This window comes from Pongo pygmaeus, chromosome 4, assembly GCF_028885625.2.
Source record: "Pongo pygmaeus isolate AG05252 chromosome 4, NHGRI_mPonPyg2-v2.0_pri, whole genome shotgun sequence".
Taxonomy (NCBI): Eukaryota; Metazoa; Chordata; class Mammalia; order Primates; family Hominidae; genus Pongo; species Pongo pygmaeus.
The window spans coordinates 3,584,862-3,609,179 of record NC_072377.2 but is presented as its reverse complement, the minus strand read 5'-3'; the positions used below and the strand labels follow the sequence as shown (position 1 = coordinate 3,609,179).

Genomic DNA, 24,318 nt, shown 5'->3' with positions numbered 1-24,318 from the left:
CTACAAAAAGAAGGTTGCTAACAATACGCCGGCCTGTTTTATTCTGGTGTGAAAAGACATCAGTAAGAAAAGAAATAGTATTGCCTATTGATGAGAGAAAATTGAGAAAATTGCAGCCCAATTTTAAAAGGAAAATATTGCAACAGATCAGCCCCATCCCTAGGGGTAGTGAAACAATGGCAGGGGCTGAGGGCCACAGAGGGCCATCAGGGAGCAGGGCACACAGAGGCTCCCGTGGCAGGGGAGCTCCCACAGCCCTTCAAGGCTCAGAAAGACAGCCACACCGTCACGCACCAGGCAGGCATGGCAAGAGCCCCACCTCCTCCCATGCCATTGGGCAGGGGGCGGGGGGTTATATTCAGAGGCAGTAGACCTCGAGCTTCCGAGGTGACTTCTGTGTCCCAGTCCCACCAGCCTTAAAATTACAGGAATAGTAACTCCAGCCTCACCAGATCCATTACTCCGTGTCAACTACAAAGAACGCCTGGCACCCCACAATTGCTCCTTAAGGTTCAGGAATTTTGATGATCCTAAGTCAGGACTAAGATACGTTCTCCTCTATCTGCCTGCGTATATGTGTTGTCACTCGTGGGAAGTCATTTTAAAGTCATCTCTTTAGGCCTGGGAGATAGGCTTTAACTTTCTAAAATATGAATTGTTTTTACATAACACATGCCCCAGGACTGATTTTTGACTCATCGAAATTAAAATGTCATTGGTAAAACTCATCCACCAGCAGAAATTCCAGAGAACTTGCCTGTATCTGAGCCCTTCAGGAGGTGGAAGGCAGGGAATGAGAACAAGGGCTCACTCTCATTCCTACCTAAGAATCACAAGTCATGACCTGCACTGATGAGCTTTGGACTCTCCCTCCGACAGTAACATCTTCCTACCATGGATAAAGCATTTCTGCAACTTTGATACTCCCTAGCACTTAGCAGCCAAGAGGCTGGAGTCAGTATGCAATGTGAGGGACGAGGAGGTTATGCAACTCTGGGAAGTTACACCCTTCTACTTCCAAACGGGAAAAGAGATTGCAGAGTGATTGTTAAAGCCCCAGAGGAATTCTTCCACATCAAAAGCTATCCAGAATGAACAGTTGACTCTGGTAATTGTAAATATATCCAAAACATGTGCATTGAATTCAGCCCCTTAAAATTATGGATGGGTGTACCCAACTGCACAGTGTTTGAACACCTCAAACTTTCCAAAAATATTTGGGGTTCAAAGTAAGCTTCTCAAAAAAAACCAAAGCCATATGTTTCTGTTTCATTTATACTTACCTTATCAAAATGTTTGCTTTTAACAGATATTTGATGCCCAAAATGTTTGGGGGGCCTTTCTTTTTCTTTTTTTTGAAACAGAGTCTTGCTCTCTCATCCAGGCTGGAATGCAGTTGTGTGATCTTGGCTCTCTGCAGCCTCCATATAAACATGGCATCTTATAAAATAACAAAATAATATTTAAATAAAGGCATGAGTTACAACATGGAAAGTCAGAAAACCATGGAGAGAGTTTAGATGTTTTGAGGTCAGGGGTTCGAGACCAACCTGGCCAACATGGCGAAACCCCATCTCTACTAAAAATACATGGTCCTGACCACATGTATGTATTTCCTTACATTTCTCTTGATTTGATTGGAAGAGTCTTTTTATTTATTTATTCATTTTTTGAGATGAAGTCTCCCTCTGTCATCCAGGCTGGAGTGCAGTGGGGCTATCTGGGCTCGCTGCAACCTATACCTCCCAGGTTCAAGGGATTCTCCTGCCTCAACCTCCCAAATAGCTGGAATTACTGGCATGCACCACCATGCCCTGCTAATTTTTATATTTTTAGTAGAGACGAGGTTTCACCATGTTGCCCAGGCTGATCTCAAAAACACCCGCCTCGGCTCAAGTGATAACGCCTGCCTCGGCCTCCCAAAGTGCTGAGATTACAGGCGTGAGCCCTTGTGCCCAGCCACCTTTCTTAACAAAGTTAAAAATATCTTCCTTCTTAGAAGTAAGGAGTATTTCCTAAGATAAAATGAACATCAGTCCATGTAAATTAGGCTGGTTTCAAACTTGGCTGAGAAATTCTTTTCTATCTTTATTTTTCTATGTGGGTGACAGAGGGAGGAAAAATGAAGAGGAAAGCAAGTGCCTTGGGTGGGGTGATCTTTTTGCTTTTTTTCCCTGGAAAGGTCTCCTGGGTTTTGTGTTCCTTGTCCTACCTTGGAGGCCACCTGGGGTCAGCACTCAGATCTCATTCACAACACTGTACTCAACAACATTTTGTTATTCCGCAATATTTTATTATTTTTACTTCTACAATTATTTTGTTATTCCTTTCACTGGGGGCTTCCTTCAATGTGGACTTTCTATCAAGGGTCTGCAGCCTCGTTCACCAAATGAGAGACTCTCACTCACGGCATCCATTTCATTACATCTTGGACAACTGCCCTCTACTTTTGGAATTAGCAACTGCATGAATAGTAAAAAGGAAAATGTGCATGAGTAAAGGTTAATTATGTCACAAATAATCAGCGGCCCTCCATTGCAGAGAAGACCCTTGGAATGAACTGTCCCTAGAATAGAGAGCCCAAAGTGCCACCGCTGCTGCTGGCTGACAAATGAATCTGCCATGCATTTCGGTTCCAGCCATAAGTTGGGGATCAGGCAACATTTCATTATCCCCTTTTTAACTGCTGGGAATTGATAAATGGCCCTGATGGCCATGGACACAGTAGGACATCAGCGAAGATCTGTTGTCGCCGTGGGTTCTGCACAACCAGAATGTGTTCACAGTGACCAGGCCCCTCCCCCAGGAGCTGGCCTGGGGAGCACTGCAGAGAGCTCCCAGAGGTCCCTCCCTTGGTTGAGCAGAAGCAATGCTCACCATTAAAGATTAATTTGTTTGGCTCTGCAATAAGTTAAAACCTTTCCATCTCAGTTCAAGTGTTAATAAACCAGGGCGGGTGACACTGGACTCTTTTAGAGGGGGCTTCTCTAGCAAGAAGTCATTTAACGCAGCTTAGGGTCGAAGCCTAGGCTACACCTTCAGCTTCAGAATGACCCTAAGACCCTGATTTAAAATGCACATTCCTGGGCCCACTCCACTCCTGCTGAAACAGGAATTCAGGAGGGGTGGCTGAGGAATATGCATTTGTAACAAGCTTCTCTAAGAGTCTTCTCCCGAGGATGAGGGGCATCTGGGAGCAGGATAAAGAGAGAGTAGATTACGCAGACTGACAAACCCAGTTCTAGGTCTCCTCCCCTACATCCCCACCCTGAGAGCTAGCGCTTTCTCTCTTTCTCTCTCTCTCACACACACACGCACACACACCACACACACGAACACACACTTGGACAACTCTTGAGCCCACAATGCTGGAGGACCCTCTGTCTGAATGCCATGTGGGAGGGACCAATGGGGCTTCTCCTGGCTTCTTGGCAAGGTTTCCTCACGTCTCTCCTTCTGGTAGCCCTTGCCTACCTGTAGGCTCTGGCAGCTCACGTTTACTGGTAATATGGCAAGTTACAGAATTTTAATAGGGAACTACTAGAATTCTTCCATCAATACATCTCTGCACATCCTTGCTACTGGCGCAAAAATGCCAAATGTGTCTTTAGGAGCATTTAAAGTCAGAGAAAAAACAAATATAAAATAAAACCATCAGAGCAATATGTTTTTGTGTATACTAAACCTATTTATTTTCCTGCACAATTCCATATGCTTCACTATCATTGTTACACTGATCTTTAGTTTTCTTTTTTTCACAAACAAGATGTTATCTGAAATTAAATTTACAAACCCCATCCCAACACCGTGCCGAGCAAGGAAAGCAGATGGCTGACCACATGAGAGTTCAAAAGAGAAGGACAAGGAGAATCATAAAACTCCTGGATGAAAAAGAACAAACAAAGGAACACAGGAGCAAAATGTCCACCCTCGGGATGTGATCCGTCCACACGGAAGCACCAACAATGACCCGTCCAGTGCTGGGAAGAGAACACAGAAGTAACACATTCTAATTCAGGGACTAAGATTGAAAAAAAAAAATCCTTTAAGTGTTCAAAGCTGGAGGTGCAATTCACAACCTAATCAGAGTTCAGGAACTGGTGAAGTGGTGTGATGCAAGAGCAAAGAGATGGAAGGAAGCCTTTGGCATGTATTTCTGTCTTAGCCCAGGGAGCAATGCAGGGAAACCGGGGTCTGCACGGGAAATATGTGGCACACACACACCACCCTGAAAGTGTCCATGAGGCCGGCCACCGAGCATCCACCTGCGTTCCCTCTGGGGTGGCCGGGAGGCACACTTGAGACAGGCCCTTGTCTGCTGAAGCTTGCAGGGGTCTCGATGCCCAGGGTGGGTGTCAGGGAAATCAGCCACTCTGCTGGGGTGTATTTATCATGAGTAATCTTTCAGCCAGAAACCAACTGAGACTCTGGCCCTGTGCTTTTCATGGAGAGGTTTCCTTTACAGACAATACAAAAATACATGGGTTTCTTATCAAATAAGAGCTGTGAGAAAAGGGAAAGGAAGGAAAAAAGTCTTACCAGAATCTCGAACCTGCCCTGGACATCCTGCTTTGAAGCCCCATGTTTTCAATTATGCCTCCTGAATCTGCGTGGATGCTAATATGTGTGCATTGCTGGCTTTCATTTTATTTTTTTACAATTCACTGTAGGACAGCAAAGTCAAAAATATACTATTCTGATCAACAGGACACGTCTGTGGTGAATCCACACAGAAGCAATTAATTTCCTGGTGGTATTTTTACACTGGGGGCCTAATGCAGGCCCCCATTATACAAACAAAAACTCCAGACAGCTCCTGTTGCCTGATAAAAAATAAATCAGATTGCAGAGGGCTGTGTGGCCTAGGACCGCTACAGGCTATGACTTGTAATGAGGCATCCCAACACTAATTATGAAGCTTATTAAAAAGAATTGTCGAACTTGTACTAAAGTGCACACTGTAATCACGTTAAAGAAGGCAGGCCTTGGAACAAGCAGCCTGCAGTCACCTTGCTCAGCAAAGTGGGCCATGCAGGCATAGCCAGGGCGTGGATCAAATCACAGGAACAGTCTTACTGTGTTTCGCAAATTGGTCACGATAAATTTGATAGAAGAGCAGGTGAGAATCACAACAGCTTGGTGATGACTCACACATCAGAGTCTCCCTCACTCACTAACACCTGGAAAGGAAGGCTCCGGGACACCATCAGGTGCACACATTGCCAACGCAGTATTTTATTATTAAGCTTATTCTGAATCTTCTCTAAGGTTGCAAAAGCAATATTTCAATGTACTCTTTCAGGAGGGAAGGAGAAAAAACATTAATAAAGATGTTAGGAAGCTGAACTGCTGTGAGATTTGTTTAATTATTCCCCACAGGACTGCCCCCGCAATCTGCTGACATTTAACCCCAACCTTGCAAATCCTCAGTAAATATTAATATATCAACTCAAACAGGGACCGTTGTTTTATTGGTTCACGGAGCTCGGAGAGATTCGCCACAGCAGTGAAAAATAATGTGCACAACTGAGGAAGACCGGCTTCTTTGATTTCACCTTCTGCTGCACACATGAGCTGGGAGCATCAACAAAATGGAAATGCTGTTACTTTGCACAGCTGTAGAGTGACACTTCAGATGCCTTCGCTTCCCTTTGTACAGCCTGCTGGAATAATCCCAAAACCACAGTGGCAAGAGATTAGAAAGGAGAGAGAAGGGGAGACAGAGAGAGGAGAAATCACACTTTATTATCTGGAAGAGTGGAAATTTTAATAATGCAGAAGACCCGCCCTCCAATCTGATCAGCTTTGCCAGAAGAGTGGGCCCAGGATGGGGGTTAGGAAGGAAAAAGCGGACTCCAGCCCCTCCTCTTGCATCAGCCCTGCCTGCCCTCCCTGACCCAGGGCCACATATCCCACGTGCATATCTGAGAATGGAAACGGCCTGCTTTGGTTGAGAGTTTGCTAAAAGAAAATAAAATAAAATAAAATAATTACTGGTTGCTTTTTAATGTTGCCACGTGTTTGTGTGTTGGGGGGGAGAGGGCGGTGGAGGCATTTTTGGAGGGTTTTTCTTTCGAGGGGGTAGCTCAAACTTAGATATCTCTTATTGACGTATCTTCTCATAAATACTCTAAAATTCCTAATGGTTGAATGCTTGCTGTGGGCCAGGGAAGGCTCCAAATTCTTGGGTGTAAGAAAGGGGGCTTCGGCTCCACATTTGGCTTTCAGATGTACTGTGCTGCAGAGTTTAATGCGTGATTAATTTTATTCATAAAAATGTTAATCACTTCATTGTGAGATCTTTTTAACATTCACTGCAGACAGCACCTTTTTAAATTTCTCTTGCCAACCATCTCACAGATGTACTTAATATTTTCAGGCATTTCTGCAGCTATCCAAGGCTCTGGCAATTAAGCATATGTTTAAAATTCAGTAACAAGCAAAGATACAGCAGCGACAAACAGCAAACAGGAGAAGACAGAGAAACACACACACACACACACACCAAGAATGAAAGTGACCAGCTGGGGAATCCTGCAGGCTGTCACCCCGCTATCAGGGCGTCCGCAGCCTGGGTGACCTTCCAGAGCGCCGCGCTCACAGATAGATCATAAACACGCACGCAGAAACGGAGCTGGCTTCTTCCCTCATCGAAAGGGCTGTTTCAAAGGGGAATCGGAATTTAAAATAAAAGCCCTTCAATTTGGAAGATTTCACCGACCTTGGCGTCATTCCCACCATTGCGTTCTGCCTGAGGGCGTGGGACCCGTGGAGGGTGGGTCGTGGCTCAGCGTCTCGGGTGGGGCTGGAGGAGGGTGGCGCTAGCTGAGTGCCCGGTCTCCCTCCACCCCCACCACCTCCTGCCATTGTGTCCCCGCACCAGCCATTGCGCTCAGGACTCCGGATAAATGGACTAGGGGATCAGAGACAACCGCTGCGTCTTCAGAAGCCCAACAGCAGCCGCGGAGAGGGCGGCCACTTATGCCCCGCCCGAGGGGAAGGAGGGGCGCTGACTGCTCGGCCTCTTCCCCGGGTCGGCCTGACCCCCTTCACTGCCCAGAAAGGGCCAGGGCCGGCCTTTCCTCGCGGAGGGGCGCCGGGTTCAGGCGGGGAGCTGGGACGGCGCGGACGGGAGCTGACTCCGGGGCGCGTGCTCCGCGTGGTCACCATTCAGGCCCACAGCCTGGGATCCTGCGGCGCGGCCGAGCCGTCCCTGGGTCCCAGCTTCCTGGCTTGCCATGTCTTGCCACCCAGCGCGCAGCTCCATCCCTTGCTCCCTCCCGGGTTCAAGGCCGCCTTTTCTCTGCCTCCTCATTTAGAGCAATCCTAACATTTTAGGTCGCTCCTGAAGCCTCCTCAGTCCCAGGCCACGTGGTGACTTCCGTGGGCCTAAGGCAGACGCCTTCTTCATGAGAAACTTATTAAAAATTTTGTTTTACCACTCCATTGGTATAAAGATGAATATATTGATATACATTAACACATTTTCTTCGACCCAAAAATTACCGGATATTTTTATATGAAAAAAAAAATTAAACCATTTTCCTGGGCCCCTCAAAATACCCGGGGCCCCCAGGCCCAGGCTCGTAGTGCTGAAGTCACCGGGCTGGGACCGCCTTGGCATCTGGCCCTCGTCCGCGCTCGCCCTAAGAGGTCCATTTTCAGACGTCATTCTGGGGCGAGGGAAGGGGATCTGCGTCCAGCCGCCAGTCGCCGGGTACAAAAGGCGGCCAGCAGTCCCCGCGGGATGACCTTGGCAGGCCTCTCAGCTCAGGAGTCATAATTGGAGTCGCTGGCTTTGTGGGGAGCGCCGGAGAAGACCTGGAAAGCATGGCCTCTCCCTGGAGCCGCTCCTATTGCTCTGGGGCTGTCCATGCGCCGGGGTCGGCGGCCAAAGCACAGAAAAAGTCTCCGGGCGGTCGAGGCGGCTGGGTGCCCTGAGTGAGGAGCTCTCCTTCCACAAATCTATGCATTCCCCACGCTCGCTGGCTCAAGGGATACCTAAAGGTGGGTGGGCTTCTTAATTCCCCCAGAATGCGCCCCCTCCACTGTTTGCCCTGTCTCCTGGCCCCCAAATTGGACTTACCCCACATTCCCTCCCCTCCTGGTGCCACATTCTGACTTCAGGGCCAGCGAGATGGCAGGGGCCTCTGTGGGAACAGAGAAGTCACCAGGCATTGGGAACACGCTCAGTGTCTGGTTCCCTAAAGCCTCCCTTTCCTTTCTGGAGGGCTCAGAGTCTGGCTGACTCCTGTGGCAGTGCTGGGTCCTGCGGTGTGGCCCACATTGCAGAGGTGTTCCTCTGCACGTTCCTCTGCACACACAGGAGGTTCCTCTGGCCTTGCAAGTTCTTTCCTCAAGGGCACCATGAAGCTCCGCTCCTCCGTGGGGCCAGTGCTCCCCCACCCTTGCAGGTGACCCTCCCTAGGCTCTGCTACCTTCCCTTTTTTTTGACCTCCAACTTGCAGTCCCCACCAACAAACAGGGCCCTGTCATTTTGAGAAGTGCATTCAGTGGTCCACTCTTCCCAAGTCCAAGTCCACAAACCCCATCTCCACTTGGAATCCCTAACCCCACCCTAGACCTTGCCTCTGTGAGAGGAGGCGACCAGCCACCCACTGGCATCGTGGCTGGGGTGGACAGGAGAGGGTGAAATTAGCATTCCCCTCTCAGGCAAGAGGTTCAAAAGCAGAGAGGACAGGGCCTGCCTGAACCCTCCATGTTGAAAAGCCAAAGGCCAGTGCCCTGTCCCAGGTACCCCTGGGTGCTGTGGCCCACCGTGTCCTCTCTCCTTTCTGCCTCCCTCCCTCACTCCAGCTTCCTTGCTCTCTGGCAGAGTCCCATCTACAAGGACGACTGAAACTTTATAGGGCATGATTCATCGGTGGCGCACCCCTTGGAGCCGAGACACGTATTACATTAATCAGTGTCAGACCACTAAAACCGAGATATGAATATGAATTCTCCATATTGCAGGCGAGATAAATGTGCTGGTGAATGTAATTGATCGGAGGACAGTGGGCAGGATGGTGCGAGCAAGGAGATTTCAGAGACTCCAGCTCAACCTTTGGGCTGGGGGCTGCCAGGGCTGTAACACAGAACGCAGGAGCCCAGGACCAGATTTATGTCTTTCTCCCCCACACACATACCCCTCCAGAAAAAGCCCAATATAACCAGAAAAGGGAACTTTTCTATAGGAAACCCATTTCTGATGACAAGGGGAACCCTATGTCTGGAAATTAGTCCTGTGGACAATCTCCCCTTAGTCTGTTCAGGGACCGTCTCCTCCCTGCCGGCCACAGAGCAGCTGCCACCTCTGAAACAGTCCTGGGCACTGCTGAGGTAGGGAAGCCCCTTTCCTCAGGCAGAAAGCCCCTCCAGAACTAACAGGGCTTTGTTTTTAGAAGCAACGGATATTTGTGGATTTTCTATGTCCACTCCAGATTTTTCAGGAGCTGAAGCACCGGGCATGTGGGGTGCTCCCATGGGACCCTGCACACCTAGATGGCTCCCATGGCCAGAAAGATGTAAACAAATAGTGTCCAAAGGACAAAAATGCCTTCAGTGCTCCATTACAAATTCATTTGTAGCTTTTCATTGGAGAAAAATAATTCTGAGGCTAGCAATCTGATTTCCTCGTATGGAAAACCTAGCTCTCAGGAAGGTGCACAGACCTTTCATGACTCTAGGCCACGCAGCTCAGTAGCCAGGACTCCCAAGGATGAGCAGGTGCTGGCCGAGCCACCTCAGCAGCAGTTCTTGTGGGGGTGGGGGTGGGGGTGGGGTCCCAAATGTCTTGCATTGACCAAAAAATCAGGAAAGGGTGGAAATAGGGGTGTGCAAAGCAGCAGGTGCCAGCACAGACCATCCGATTTGATTCAGGGAAATAAAGAGCTGAACTTGCCCAGGGGCAGAGAACTCTACCTGGCCCACCTGAATCCAACCTGCTGTTTCCAGCGTCACCCAGAAGGCATCTCCCAGCACACTGGTTGCTTGAGCAGCACGTCTCTGTGGCTGGGAACACAGTTCCTCATCAGAGGCGAAGGGCGTAGCTGGTCAAGCCCCTCTAGAGACACCATCTGGCTAAGGACACAAGATCTATTTGGGCCCAGCAGTCAAAGTAGGCTCTAGGGCCCCATTGCAGAACCTCTGGAATGATGAGCCCAGGGCTCTGATGATCCACGAAGGGCTAGGGCCGAGGGCAGATGAGAAACACCTCTCTGATTTAGCAAGGAAGGCACTGGACAATAAAAGTACCCCACGTAGAGCCCAGTGCTCACTACCTCCAAATGCCAGTAGCCTACCCTGCTGGCCCGGCAGTCCCCCAAAACACACACAAAGAACCAGTGGATGCAGCCCTGGAACCCAAAGCGGTCCCCATCACTACAAATCCAGGCTCGTGCCCACGGAGCCCCAAGGCCCAGCGCCCCCAGATTTGCCCCACACCCCAGGAGCGAGATCCGCGCTGGTCAAGGCCGCATTCCGCTTTCGGACCATAGAGGGCGCCTGCAGCACGTCCATTCAGACTGCGGAGCTGCTCCCCGGGGCCCGGCCCGAGTCCGTCCGCCCGCGGTCCACTCCACTCCGCTCCGGCCCGGCTACTGCCTGGCTCATCCCACCCCGCCCACTCCCCGCTCCCCGACGCGCCCCTCGTGTCCTCGGCCCACTTGCCCTACGCGGCGCCCTTCGAGCCTCCTCTTCGCCGCTTTTCCTCCCGCCTCGGGGCAGGGAGAGGACCTTCCCCTCTACAGGGACCAGGAACGGGACGGAGGGCTGTAAAAGGATGCGGGCGTCGGGGGCGGGTAGGAGCCGTGGACCGGCACCTCCTAGTCCTAACGCGAGCCTCCCTCTTTCCTGGAACCTCTGAAAAGACACCAGCGCCCCGACTTTCCCCTCGCTTCGGCCATGCACGGAGTCCCCACGCGCATCACTGGCGCCAGCGGGTCTCGAGCAGGCCGGGAAGGGCGGGTCACAGGCTGAGGGTGCGAGCGGAGGATGGTCGCTCTGACTTCGGGACTCGGCCCTGTCCCCACTAGACCGTTTTTCCCAGCAGCCCACATCCTGGCTGGCAGTTTTGGAAATGTTTGCTGGCTCAGTTTTCACGTATTCAACGCAGAGTCGCCTGCGCCCTGAAGGCCCTGCGCCGGGTCCGCAAAGCCTTCTGAAGGTGCCTGCTGCTGCGCTTGGCGCGCGTCCCGCTCCGAACCCAGTGATGCTGATGTCCCGGACCCGCAGCGATGTCCAGAATCCTAGGCCTTTCCCCACTCGCGCGCGCCCGAGGCCAGCCCCGCTGCGAGTGTTTCCCAATATCGCTGCTCCCAGCTGCCTCCCCGCTGCCCGGCCGCGGCCATCTAAGGGCAATTTACTCTGGACGCCCGCGGTGCGCGCGCCTGAGGGCAAAGGACGCAGTCCGTGGAGCCCAAGTGTAAAGGGACTTCCCTGGGAGACCAAAGCCACCTCCTCTTTCTCGCTTCCCACCACAGCCTCAGCCCCTGGTTCACACCTCACACCGCAGAGAACCCCCGCACCGCATCCCAGCTGGCCCATCTGTGGAGTTTTAAAGAGCCTTCCAATTTCTTACCGTGTTTGATTTAACCAAATCACTAAAAATTCATGCAAAGCAATACTCCATTATTTTCACACTCAACTCAGAAAACGGCCAGGCGCCACGATGCGCCGTTGAGACAACTAGTTATAAGCTCATTTCTAATCCGAAGTTCTCTGGGGTCGCAAATAAAAATTATTTTTCCTCCGTTTTTACCGACTTTATAAAATCGTTTTGTAAAACTGCCTCAAATTGAACTTATGTCCCGAGAAAATTATGTCTCAGAAAAATGTTCCTGAAAGCAATTGAACTGCCAGCAAGAAACTGCCACAGTGACAATATTTAAAAATTCAACAACAACCACAAACAACAAAGAGATGTTTAAAGCACCTGCCTCTTGGGTGGAAACATTCTCTAAAGGCCCCCCATGAGAAGCCCATCTCCCCCAGCCACAGGCCCTTGGGTCCCGCCCAGGGTTCCAGGATCCCTCTATCCCCCACTTCTCTCTCTCTCTCTCTCTGTCTCTCCTTCTCCCACACAGACACACACACACATACACAGACACTCACACACACACATTCACACACAAACACACACTCTCACACAACGCTGGACAGGCACACAGCAGCAGGAGCGAGGAGGGGGCGTCATTTCATTTAGTTTATTAGACAAAAATATATGATTTAGACAAGTTCGCTGACGCGCTATTTACAATCTGAAATCACTCTATATACAGAAAAGGGGGGAAAGAGACACAAGCACGTGGGGGCATTTACCGAACCCGATAATCGCAGCCACCGGAGCCGCCGGCAGAGAGGCCTGGCCACCTGGACGCGAGCTCGGGACCGAACAAGCCCCTTTCTGCAGAAAGCGATGGATGGGAGTCCTTGACGTCGTTGTCATATTTGTCCTTTACACCAGTCTGAAATATTTGTCTTAATTCCTCCCACATTCCCTCCCTCCCCAACTCCTCCCCCCTCCCCCCGCAAAAGTAAAAGAAGACCCTTAATCAGGCGGACGGGAGGGCTGCTAGGATCCGCGGCGTTCCCTCCTGCGGGGCCAGAGAGCTGCATGGGAAAACAGCGAGACAAGAAGACAGGGGCACTGTGAGTGGGGGACGCAGCGCCGGGCGTCGCCGGTTCCAGCAGCGGAGCCCTGGGGGCGGGGTCGACAGCCAGCGCGGCTCCCGGCTCCGGAGAAACCCCAGTCTCCTCGGCTCGCCCGGCGCCCAGGGCTGGCGGGGAGCGCTCCTTCAACAAGGACTGCGCGACTCCCACCGCCACCCAGCCAGCTCCGCCCGGGTCCCGACCACTCCTCCTCCCCCCTCCCCACCGCCTTCTCCCATAGCAAAAGCAAACAGCACTCACTTGTCGCGTACCGGCTGGAAGGGCGACTTTAACTGCTGTGCCGGCGAATCTGGCCTGGGGACGAGGTCTCTCTCTGCGAGAGTTCAGAAGAGGCAGAGTTAGGACGGAGAGACGGGCGGGAGAGGTCCCAGGCCTCCTTCCCATCAATTTCTGCCTGCTGCCCAGGCAGATTCGCCGAAAAACGTCACCCCTCACCCCACCACCACCCCTTAGCAGGCCCGCCGGTAGGGCAAAGCTCTCTTGGGAGAGCCCTAGGGCCTTGTCTGGCTTTCTAAATTGAAGCAGGGATTAAGCGCAGCCCCAGGGCTTAGCGACCACTGCCTGGTACCCTCCCGGCCCATGCTGCACCCCACGCTACGACACCTAACCAGGCCTCTGCACTCCCAGCTAGGGGACAGGTGGACGCGGCCTAGAGCTGTACCTGGGAGCGTGGGGCTGCTGCGGGCCGAGGCCTTGTCTCCGTTGAGCGCCCCCGGGGCAATGGCGACCGGCGGCTGCGGTGGTGGAGGTGCAGGAAGGTGAGGGCCATGGGGCGCGGCGTGGGGCGCGCCAACGCCCAGGAAGGAGCGCATGTTGAGCAGGGAGCCCTGTGTGAGGAATGCGCTGTTGGTCCAGTTGGAGAACTTGCCGATGTGGCAGGTGTACAGTCCGTGGCTAGGCAGGAAGGCGGGGTGTTGCAGCGGCGCCCCGGCGGAGGGCCCGTGCGCGCAGGGGTGGCCCGCGGGTGGTGGTGGCGAAGCCTTGGGCGCACCGTCGGGGCTCGTGGCTGTCTCCGCCAGCGACCAGATCTTGGGCTTGCCGTGCGGCGCACCCTGCAGGCCGCCCGCTGCAGCGCCGGGGCTCAGCAGGCGCGTGCTGCCCGGCTCTGGGGCCTCCTTTGCCAGGCCCAAGGGCGAGTCCTGGGGCTTGAGAACGTCGGCTGCTGCCAGCGGCGAGCCTTGGTCCCGGGCAAGAGCAGAAGGGGCTGCGGGCGCGTGCGGAGCCTCGGCCTTGTCCTCGTCATCCTCGTTGCTCTGGTCGCCATCGTGCTCGTCGATCTTGTCAATGTCGATGCTTTCCAGGTCGATCTCCTCGTCGTCCTCGGCCTTCTCCGGGTCGCCCTCGGTGTCGCTGCCGAAGAGCGCTCCATCTTCTTGGTCCTTGCTGCGCGCTCCCCATGTCACCTTGTTCTCCTTCTTGAGGCGCCGGCGCGCGTTGGCGAACCAAGTGGAGACCTGCGTGAGGGTCATCTTGGTGATGATGGCCAGCATGATCTTCTCACCCTTGGTGGGGTAGGGATTCTTGCGGTGCTCGTTGAGCCAGGCCTTGAGTGTGCTGGTGCTTTCACGGGTGGCGTTCTTGGGCCGCCCGGGGTCCCCGTATTGGAACTGGCCGTAGGGGTAATAAGCCGGCGCCGTGTGGGCTGCGAAGGTGGCGGGGTGCACCCCAGGGTTGTCCTTCAGTTCATACTGCGAGCCCTGAAGCCACAGGGCAGGGCCGTCGAGGAGAGACAGGAGGGAAGTGGAGAGAGAGAGGGAAAGAGAGAGAGAGAGAGAGAGAGAGATGAGTCCCCAAGAAGGGAAAGTGGGAAGCAGCCACTCCAGTGGGCTCGAGGGCCTCCCGGGCGCTTTGCGGGGCTCTCCTGTGCTGGGCAGATCAGGAAGTCACCCCCAGTTCACTGCTGGGGAGAAGGGGAGCCAGGACCACGAGCTGACTTCAGGAACTGCCCTTCACCGACAGTGGAGATCGTTTTTGCCACTCTAGAAAAGTTCCAGAAACAGTGCACTCTCCAGAAGAGCACAACAGAGGCCGCGGTCCCTGCAAGTTCCCTAGGCGACCCCTGTCCCCACCACCAACCGCTGCAGAAACCTGCATTTCCAAGTTTATCTTTCACTAGCTAGAGGGAAAAACCTTTCAACTGAGCTGATAAAGCCATTTCTCCAAACGTAAAGGGCCCAGAGCCCAAGCCTCCTCTCTGCCGCCCAGAGGGGGCTCAATCAAAATAAACCATCCCGGGTTTTCTACCGGTCTAAATCCGCCAGCAATTTAAAACGAAAGCACAGTCCTTTGCCTTCCAAATTAATCTGCATATAATGGTTTACCCACATTAAAAGGTCTTTAGTGGTGACAGGTAATTTAAAATTTTAATCCCGGCCATCATCGACAACAATAACAAAAACAACATTTTTTTTTTTAAATACAAAAGGAAGGCTTAGCCTGTAAAATATTAACGCAAGGGCAGGGAGCCACCGGCGGCCAGGAGGGGAACCGGTTCAGTATCCTAGGCCTCTTCTCAGTTACTTCATCTCTGAAGTTTGACTTTGATCTGGAGGGAGCAAACACTAACTGTTTGCAGGCATTTAGAGGCGGTGATTTATTTGCAATCAATATTCTTTTTATCATCAGTAGTAAAACACAGCAAGTCAAATTATCCCATCAGGTTTTTTGGTAAATAACATTTTATCTTTCTAACAACCTCATTAGGCCTCATTATTACCATAAATTGCCCAGACAGACATTCAAATACAATTTTATCTTTTGACTTCCAAACGCCCAATTATAATGGCTTGGAAACCTAGGCCTAGAATCGGGGTATGGGTTTGAGTTTACTCTCTCAGAACCAGCGGGAGAACTGGAGGAAACACACACCTTTTGGGTAGGAATAATTTTTACATATTATCCCTCTAGAGGGGAAAAACAACTCAGAACAGCAAACATCTCCCTTCCCCAGCTCTCCACAAAGGGTGCAGGTCCTCACACTGAAGCTCTCTCCCTCCCCCGCAAACACAGGCAGGGTTCCCAAATGGCACACAACTGCATTCGCAATTTCTGTAAAAAATGTTCATCCTCTATGTAAAAACGGTCGAGTTGCAATGTTAGCAAAGGGAGTTCCAGACTCTGAGAAAGTTGTAAAGACCAGAAGATTTCTTGAACTAATTAGTTTGGTGACTGAGGCCGCCGAGAAAACGTTTCTGCGGCTAGATTTCGTTTTTGCCCAATCGTTGCAAAATGTACTTTGCGCTTTTCTAATTATTTTAGTTGTAATTGTAAAGAAGACATTTCGGCCTCGTCTCCACTGGGAATTCTTTTTGAAAGGACAACTTGTAAATCTCTCATCGCGTCCCGGCCTCCCCGCCGCCTGAACAAAATGGGGGCTGATCTTTTTCGATAGTAAGAGACCTGAAAGGCAGCCGGGCCGCTTTCTTTCAAAACTACAAGAAAAGTTACAGGGAAACCAGCTCTTTGCTTGTGCACACTGGAGGGACGTTTACTCCCCGCTTCTCCTTCGGGAAGCGGGGAGACATTGCGGGTGCTTGGAAATTGCTTTATCCCGCGGGCAGCGACCCAGGAGGGGGCTGCCTCCCAGGGCCCGGCTCCCGCCGCACAGTTCACCAGCCGTCCGAAGTTTAAGCACCGACCTTGCAGTCAGACCAAGGAAAATGGATCATTTGGACCGGCAGACAGGCCAATGCCCCCGCGGAGAATTAAGTGTGCCGCCGCCTGCCCCCACATCTAACGTCCACTGGGACGGGAGACTAAGAGGACAGCATTTATTTTAAACCAAGGGACACTGTTTTCTTTAATCCTCCATTATGTAACGAAGGAAGAAAAGTGCTTTTCTTTCCGTGCAAATGAAATGAAAACTTTGGCAACTTACAAAAGTAAAATCAAACACCGTTTCAGACACCAAAACGTTACTGCAACTTAATTTTTGTTTAATCTTAAATTCGCACTCACGCCACGGAGAGACCTCTCCATCCCTTTGGACCTCTATTGTTAAGATTATTTTGATTGACTCTACTAGGCTTAAAAGGGGTCTGTCTGGCAAACTCGGATACAACTATCTCGGAGCTGCTAAAGAGGGAGAAAACCAAGTTTTCCAGACTCGGTTCGAAAACTAAAGAGGCCGCGCGAGTGGAACCCGCGGCCAGGAAGGGAAATCCTGCTACGCTACGCCGGGCCGACCTGCAGGAACCCCGTGGGCCTGCCCGGGCGCCCTGGCCGAGCCAGGCGAGTTTGCCCCCGACCTCCAGCGCGGGCACCGCTCCCCGGGCCTGCTTCTGCGGCCTCTCTGAATTCTCTCCCTACCCGCTCCCTGGCCCGGGCCTTCCGCTTTCCCAGGCCGAGATGGCCCAGCCGTCACCCGCCCGGCCTCCCAGCCCTCTTGCGTCCCCGGGGGCCGCGGCCCCGGCCACCGGGAACCTGCCCCTGGACCTTTCTAGTTCCTCTTCCGGACCAGGTCCACCCGTCGTCTCTCCCTCCCGGGCGACCCGCCACCCTTGCCCTGGCGCGGGTGAGACAGAGGAGAAGCGGGGGAGGCCGGGCGCACTCACCATCTGCGAGAAGAGGCTGAGATCCGCGGCGTAGGGCAGGAAGGCGCTGTAGTTGGGCGCGCCCGCGTACGGCCCCGCCGCCGCGTACATGCCCAGCACCGAGGTGACTGCAGCCGCGCCTGCCCCGCCGCCCAGCTCCGCGGCCCCCGGTCGACCCGACGAGGCGGCGGCCGCCGCCGCAGCGGCCGCGGCCAGCACCCCCGGGCGCTCGCCACCGTAGGCGCCAGGCCCCGCGGCGCTCAGGTACTGCGGGTAGCCCAGCTGCGGGAAGGACATGTCCGCGGACTCGGCGACCGCCGCAGCGGGCGAGTATTAAAGGCGCGGGGAGGGAGGCGGAGGCCGGCCGAGAGGGTTGCAGGGGGCGCCGCGAGGGGTCTAGGGAGGAGCGGGCGGCCGGCCGGGCGCGCTCGGGCGGGCCGGGAGATAGGGGCCGGTCGCGGCTCCTCTGCCCGGTGCTCGCAGGCGCCCGGCTCCCGGCTGCGCCCGGATCCGCGATCGCGCGCCGACTGCGGCGGCCGCCCTCCGCTCGGCGGCGGGGCTTTCAGACACAATTTGAAGTTGATGCTTTGATTGGCATCCCCTTGAGCGCAGGCCCCGCCCCTGGCTCCCCTCCCGCCCCCTCCCAGCCTCCCGCCCGCCCTCGCCGGCCGCTCCCGCCCCTCCCGCGAGCACGTGGTGCCCCGTGCCGGCCGGGCCAGCTACTCTCGCGGTGGGCGCGCGCGTCGGGGCGGCGGGGTGTGGGCCCGGAGGCCGTGGGCTCCTTCCCGACCAGCGCCCGCAGCTGTCTGACAACCTGTCGACACGGGTTTACAGCTGTCTGACACCGGGTTTGCAGTTTCGCGGCCGAGGTGTGTCCCCTTTTTAACAAAAACAACTTGGCGCCTGCTTTTCTACCGTTTGGGCAGCTGGGAAGGGGCCGACGGCCTGGGCGCTGGTGACGGCGGGCGGGGAGCGGCCTCTCCCCCGAGTCCCGCGCGGCCGGTGCCTCCAGGGGACATCTTTGGCAGAAGTGCACCCGGACGCTCTCCGCGAGCCACTGAACCGGCGTGGCGTGACACCCCCGACTCCAGATGCGGGTTCCCGTGGGCCCCTACTGGGTCGTAACCGATCGTCTGCCAATGACCGGCCTCGCCGCCCTTGGGGAAGCAGGGAGCGGCCGAGCTCTGCGGGCTCTTTCAATTGTGCAAACTTTGAGCGAGGGCAAATCCCGCGGAGAAGTCGCCAGCTCGGGGGAAGCAGGCGCAGTCGGCGCCGCGGGTTCTCGGAGGGAGGGGTGGGGGAGACGCGGGGGGAGGGGTTTCTCTTCACCCAGAAAGCCCCCTGGCAGCCGGAGGGAAACATCCCCCGCGCCCCAGCGAAGGGGGAACACGGTGTGGCCTGGACGCCCGGTTTGTCCACCAGGTGTGCAGAGGCAGACAGGAAACTTGTGCGGAACACGCGAACCCGAGTCGCCGCCGCCGCCAGACCGGGAACGGAGCGGCCTCTTGGGTCCAAGTCCCGCGTCCCTCTTCTCCCTGCGTCTCCCTTCTCCATCCTCAGCCTCGTCGGGCTACAAGACGCGGCCAGGCGCGGCGCACTTGAGATGGGCTCGGTGTCGCCGCGGCCCTGGCCGTGCGGCTCCCGGGAGAAGATGCCAAGTGCACGGGCCTCCTCGCCTCCCTGAGCCTGGGAAGGCGCTGGCAGGCCACTTCTGCGCCTCGTGGCTGGAGAGGTCCGGACAGTGCCGTGGGGAACCGGGTACCGGTCCCGGCTCCCGGGGCCACTTTGCGAACCACCTCCTACGCACAGCCGGGGCCGGGAGTTCACCCCGCTGCCGCTCTCCAGCACACCGGACTCCGCGGGAATTTCAGCAGCGCACTCTGGCGTCTTCCCGGCTTTAGGCCGGGTTGGGGCTACGGGATGAAGGCGGCCATCGGGCCAGAGTCGGCATGCTGTTCTGCTGGTGGGCTGAGCCACCCGTATCCTGGACACCGGCCAGGAGGTCCCTTCACCCCCTGCCTCGCTTCCCTCTCTTCACCAAGCCTCGAGGCCCAGGGACTTCAGCAGCATCAGGAGGGCTCCGGTTTTCCGGGCCTGAGGACAGACACTGAGACATCGCCTATAATTAGCAACAATAATGCCCGTGATAGTAGTAATTACTAATAACCAGCTCCGACATCGGGCTTGATTTTTCCCTGCTCTGAGTCAGATTGTCTTCCCAGTCATGCTGCTTCCCGCCCTCAATTCGCCCCTCCACACTCCAGAATCCGCCTACAACCTCCAGGGTTCCTTTCCTGCTTTTACATAGATCCCGGGCGGGGTTTGTGGGGACGCCGAGGGTTGGTGCAGAGTGAATTTTTGGTGACACAACTCCGGGAAGCCCCTAACTGCAGCTTTTTTCTGTTCCTCAGCCTACCACCAGACACCTTCTAACCCTAAGATAGATTTCCGATCTTCAACCTCCTCTCCTCTGTACCCAAAACAAATCCATCCATTGCACGTGACTCACTGTTTGAGAAGTGGGCCAGTCCCACCCACCCCTGTCCTGTTCAGCAAACTACAGTGTCACATTTCAGGTTGACAGGGGAGATACGCCCTCTTGAGTGACCTGGAGAATGAGGTGGGATGTAAGTCCAGGGACACTTCTCAGCCTTGGGATTCAGCTACAGCTTGTCTGCCTCCATCCAATCCACTGAGCACCACCACCCCACCCGCAAGCCTCAGGTCTCTCTGCAGCTGGCAGAGCTTTGTGGGGAGGCCCACTCCTCTGTGCCACTCCTCTGTGTCCTGGCTGCGTCACCTCCATTGGCGTCACATCACAAAGTGATTGCAGGCTCCTGAAAACACCAGGGAGCTGGGTGGGGAGGACCTGGCTGGGCCCCACCGGGAGACTCCCCTGTGAATCCTGCCTGAGGACTGCACAGTTCCTGGGGAAGCGGCACTAGCAAAGCTGGGTAACTTGCTCCCCGGGGAGCCCTGCAAAGGTGCAGAAGGGGAGATTGTGGTCTATTCTCTGCCCAAGGCCAGGGCCTGGGGCTGCACTGCAGGCCTGTGGTCCTAAAACCAATTCTAGGACGTCCTTTCTAGGAAGTTCTAGCAGAGCCTGGCAGGCCTGACTCACCTCCTCTCTTCTTTCTCCTTGGCCCTTGTCCCCAAAACTTTCACCTAGGATACTAGGAAGCAGGGTGGACTGAGAGAGAGAGAGAGAGAATTGCCACCAAAGCATCCCATCAGAGAGGGGGAGGGGCGGAAAAGGAGCTAGAATCTCCTGGCTCAGCCTCTCCTGGGAGAGTTTCCTCTCACTCGTTCTGCCACTCATTTTCAGCAGCAAATGTTTCAGTGAGGCCCAGGGCTTCATGGCCTCAGATGCTGGAGCAGGCAGAAGGGCTGGGCGTCTGGAATCCATGGGCCTGATTTGAACGTCCTTTTAAAAATGTCGTGAGAAAGTCTAAACTTTCTCTCAAAGAGACTGCCCCTGCCCCCGCCCGGACTCAGCGTCACTGGCATCTAGGACCATCCCTCTGCTCGCCTTAGGGGTGCCAGGCAAAGACGATGGACGTTGGAATGGGAGGTTGTGTGGCTCCCTCTGTTTGTCCTTCAAAACAGACGCCCCAGCTGTGAGGCGCTGGACCTCTGAGGCAGGAGACAGCCACTTCGTTGGCCCTTCAGCAACTTTTCCTGCCTCCAAAGGGGGTGGCTGAGGCAGGCCCTGCCGCTGCTCCGGAAGTTGCTCCTGGCGGAGCTGGCCGCACCCGGTGGCTGCCCCCTGGTCACTGTGCCAAAGACAAAGACGAAGAGCCTGACGAAACCAGGTCTAGGGGTCGCTGCGCAGCGGAATCGGAGAGCTCCTCCTGCTTAGCGCCGGGGGGATCCAGTCCGGAAGCCCTTGGGCCCCAGTGCTCCGGGGACCCAAGGCACGTGGCCCAGGAGGCTGGCGAGACCCCGCGAAGCTCGGCAGTGGGGGGTGACTGGGACTCCCCTGCTGGGAAGCTAGGAATTTCAGCGTGTCCAGGGCTGGGACAGATGCAGGCCTCTGGGTGCAGCGGCGTGGGCAGAGAGCGCGCGTGTCTCGGGGAGCGCAGGGGGCAGGCTGTGGGGGTGGGGATTGGGCAGGGAGGAGAGGAAAGGCCCAGAGGCGGTAGTGGAGGGGGACGGGCGTTGGTGTACAACTGCAGTTTAAGCTAACTTGATTTTTAAGCTGGTGTTAAGGCTTGATGGAAAGTTTACTTGCAAGGTGCTGCTGTTGTTATCATTATTATTATGAGTCAGTTTTCTAAATGGGAGGGATTTGTTATTCCTGGAGAAGATCGTTTCCCTTTTCTCTCCCCCAACCCTCGGTGAGGATTCCACCCGCCCTGCCCCACCCTCCTGGGGCATATTTACATCAGGACAAGATTAAACACACCCAACAGCTTCCTAATTTACGATTTTATTTCTTGGGAAACAGTTCGCTGGTCTTGAAGCTCTGCAATCCGGGGGTCGCTAAGGAAGAGGAGGATGTCGTGGGGACGCATCACTCCCGGAAGCCGTCTGTGGGACCAGCCTTTGGCGCTGTGGACCAGGCGACACAGACCCGCCGCGGGATGCAACGGGTGGCGCGGGCCTGGCCTCCTGCCTTCACACTGGCCGCTGTCAGCTCCAGATGGCGGGGCTCTGCGTTGGGCCGCGGCTCGGTGGCGACGGAGGCGGCCTTACCTGGCGCTGCAGCGCGGACCCCAGCCTGGCGCTGCGCCCCGACTCGCGCGCAGACTTAGGAGTCTGCATAAAACGCACTAGGACTTCGCACCGTCCCTCAGCAGCAGCTGGGAGGCCACCCAAGTCCGCGACATTGAGGCAATAGTCAGACAGTCCTCAGCGTCTGAGACCCCTGGTGGGTCTGGCCGCTGAGACTCGATGGTTCCCTAGGCTCCGACCCCTGTGTCCAGTCTGCTCTTTCCTGCCACGCCAGGCAGGGACCGGTGGCCCCTGGAGACCAAGAATAATCTACAGTGAGCGCCCCGAGGGCGCAGGGCTGCAGGGACCCAGTGGCTAGCGGAGCTGAGTTGGGCAGGCGGGAGGAGTCGACTCGAGCCGCTGCAAGGAAACCCCAGAAGGAAACGCCCAGAAGCAAAGGACGCAGGACGGTCGCACGCTGCGGGGAGTGCCCCCCACCGCAGGCATCGCGGAACCAGCTCCTCAGCAGCGTGGGGACACCACCCGGGAACGCGGCGGGCGGACCAAGTGCGACCCAGGCCCTAAAGCTGCGGCACTGCACCTGTATTTCCCACAAACGCAGGGCAGAGGAATGGACCGCAGTGGCCTGGCCTGGAGTGCCGCTACGACGCCGTCCCCAGTGTCGAAGGAAGTGAATTACATGCGTGTGCACACACGTAAATATTTTATAAACCTTCCCTTAATTAACCAGATCATTTCCATTATGCCCTCAATATGAACAACAGCAACGGTGTGAGAGTTCTCAGGGCTTCTAATTTGATGTCACCAGACGGTTGCTCGGGGGCAGAGGCACCATCGCCGTGCCAGCTGCACTTGTATTTATTTGTTTTTCTGCCTTGTTCCTGTAGGGCTCCATTATGCAGTTTTTAATTAGTTTGTGTTTGTATTTCACCCGTCCCAAATCAATGCCATCCCGAAGCAAGGCGATGTAAATTCTCTCAGTACAGGTGTAGCTGCCTGCGCGGGTACACCGGCAAACGCGTGTCTGACAAATGAAAGCGGGGCCGCTGCGCAGCCGACTGTCAGCTCTCGGCAGCGGAGAGGCGCGGATCAAAGCCAGCGGGACTTCTGCGCCCCCGTGAGCGCCGTCGTGGCTGCGGCTCCTAATGTCATTAGAGGAGGCCGGGCTGAGCACGGCGTGGGGAACAAAGTGACTTTTCATTTTGCTCAGGTCCTGTGGTCTTTGGGCCAGCGCTGGCCTCAGAATCGCCTCCCGCTTGGGGCCTATCGGATGCAGCTGAAACCGCAGTGGCTGCGGCCAGGATCCCTGGCTGTGCGCACCCGCACCCGCAGTGACCCAGCGCCCTGGGATCACTGTAGCTTCCCTCCGGCTCCCGCTAACCTTAACCCGCAGCCTTAAGCTGAACCTGCTCCGGAATCTCTAGACAGGAGACATCCCCTCTCCGTGTTGTGTTTGCGTCTCCGCCTTCTTGAAATGACCTCTGTGGAGAGCGTGTGTATCTATTCTTCCAGCCATGGGGAATTCTTTTAAAGCTTTCTTTTTTTGTCAGGAACAAGAGATTGCTCATCTTTAACTAGGCCACATAGAAATTATGATTCAACAGCAGTGTATATTTAATTAGAGTAATCTCACTTGAATTTAATTACCTAATGAATTATTTGTTTAAAAGGTAGAACGTCTTGTTTGCCAAGTACCGTGCAGACCTCCGATAAGAATTTCTGTTACGAGGACGTTACAGTTTAAAAGCAGGCATGTGGAAGGGTTCTATTTTAACTCTTTGAGTATGTGACTGTTACTGTACACTCCAACAAAAACTAAGATGGTGGGTAGAGTCTGGTGGATAGAGTCCAGAGGGCAGTGGGCATGACCCTGGCCACACAGAGGTGCGCTCCTGTTACGTACACGTGTGTGCCCAAGTCGCTTTGGAAATTAATGTCCTTTGACTGTCATGTGAGTCGAGTTTATCTTAAAACTTATTTCATGTTGCTTCAGTGCCATTTTTTCCCTCCTGGTGCAAGTCAGGACAGTTCTGTACTAGCAACTCATTTCATGAAAGTGTTTAAAACAAAATAATGCATCCTTCAGAAGACTCCAGTCAAGCCACTGAGTCCCACGCACTCTTTGGGTCTCTCCCATCCTAGCTCCTCTTGATCCCTGAGGCATTCACACTACCAACAAGAAGTCTGTCAGGGAGTTGTTGTTTTGTTTGTTTGTTGTTTGTTTTAACTTACAGCAATGGAAGGTACCACATCCCAGACTTTGATCTAAACTCTTAAGTCTTAGACTGTGGAGCAACCTCATTTCCTCTTGGTTTCCAAAAGCAAGAACCACTAACTCCAAACCATGACAACCTTTGAGAGGCTCCAAAGGTAATTTGTCTCCACACAATGCAACAGTTGGTGCATCTAATGCAACTTTAAGAATTTTCTATCACTGCTG

At 54.5% G+C, this 24,318-nt stretch overlaps 2 protein-coding genes across 2 annotated transcripts in view; both read right to left on the bottom strand.

The window, feature by feature from the left end:
* LOC134739573 (uncharacterized) overlaps window positions 1–12,061 on the bottom strand; it is a 52,648-nt gene extending 40,587 nt beyond the window's left edge. The window contains exon 1 of the mRNA XM_063664640.1: window positions 1,284–12,061. Within this exon, the coding sequence (XP_063520710.1) occupies window positions 10,522–11,547 (1,026 nt within the window). The 5' untranslated portion in view covers window positions 11,548–12,061 and the 3' untranslated portion in view covers window positions 1,284–10,521. The remainder of the gene's footprint in view (window positions 1–1,283) is intronic.
* Window positions 12,062–12,192: 131 nt separating this feature from the next.
* Window positions 12,193–17,777, bottom strand: IRX1 (iroquois homeobox 1). The gene is made up of 4 exons (XM_054489735.2): window positions 17,226–17,777; window positions 13,334–14,369; window positions 12,913–12,985; window positions 12,193–12,612 (listed from the first exon to the last, which is right to left on the bottom strand). Exons 1-4 carry the CDS (start codon window positions 17,499–17,501, stop codon window positions 12,555–12,557), a joined length of 1,443 nt encoding a protein of 480 aa, XP_054345710.1. The 5' UTR covers window positions 17,502–17,777; the 3' UTR covers window positions 12,193–12,554.
* Window positions 17,778–24,318: the final 6,541 nt, after the last annotated feature.

Excerpts from the sequence above, each read along its gene's own strand:
- IRX1 (XM_054489735.2), bottom strand. The coding sequence starts at position 17,501 with ATGTCCTTCCCGCAGCTGGGCTACCCGCAGTACCTGAGCGCCGCGGGG. Across the intron at positions 12,986-13,333 it reads CAGCAGCCCCACGCTCCCAG|AGAGAGACCTCGTCCCCAGG; the intron begins GTACAGCTCTAG and ends GAACTCTCGCAG. Across the intron at positions 12,613-12,912 it reads TTCCAGCCGGTACGCGACAA|CTCTCTGGCCCCGCAGGAGG; the intron begins GTGAGTGCTGTT and ends TTTCCCATGCAG.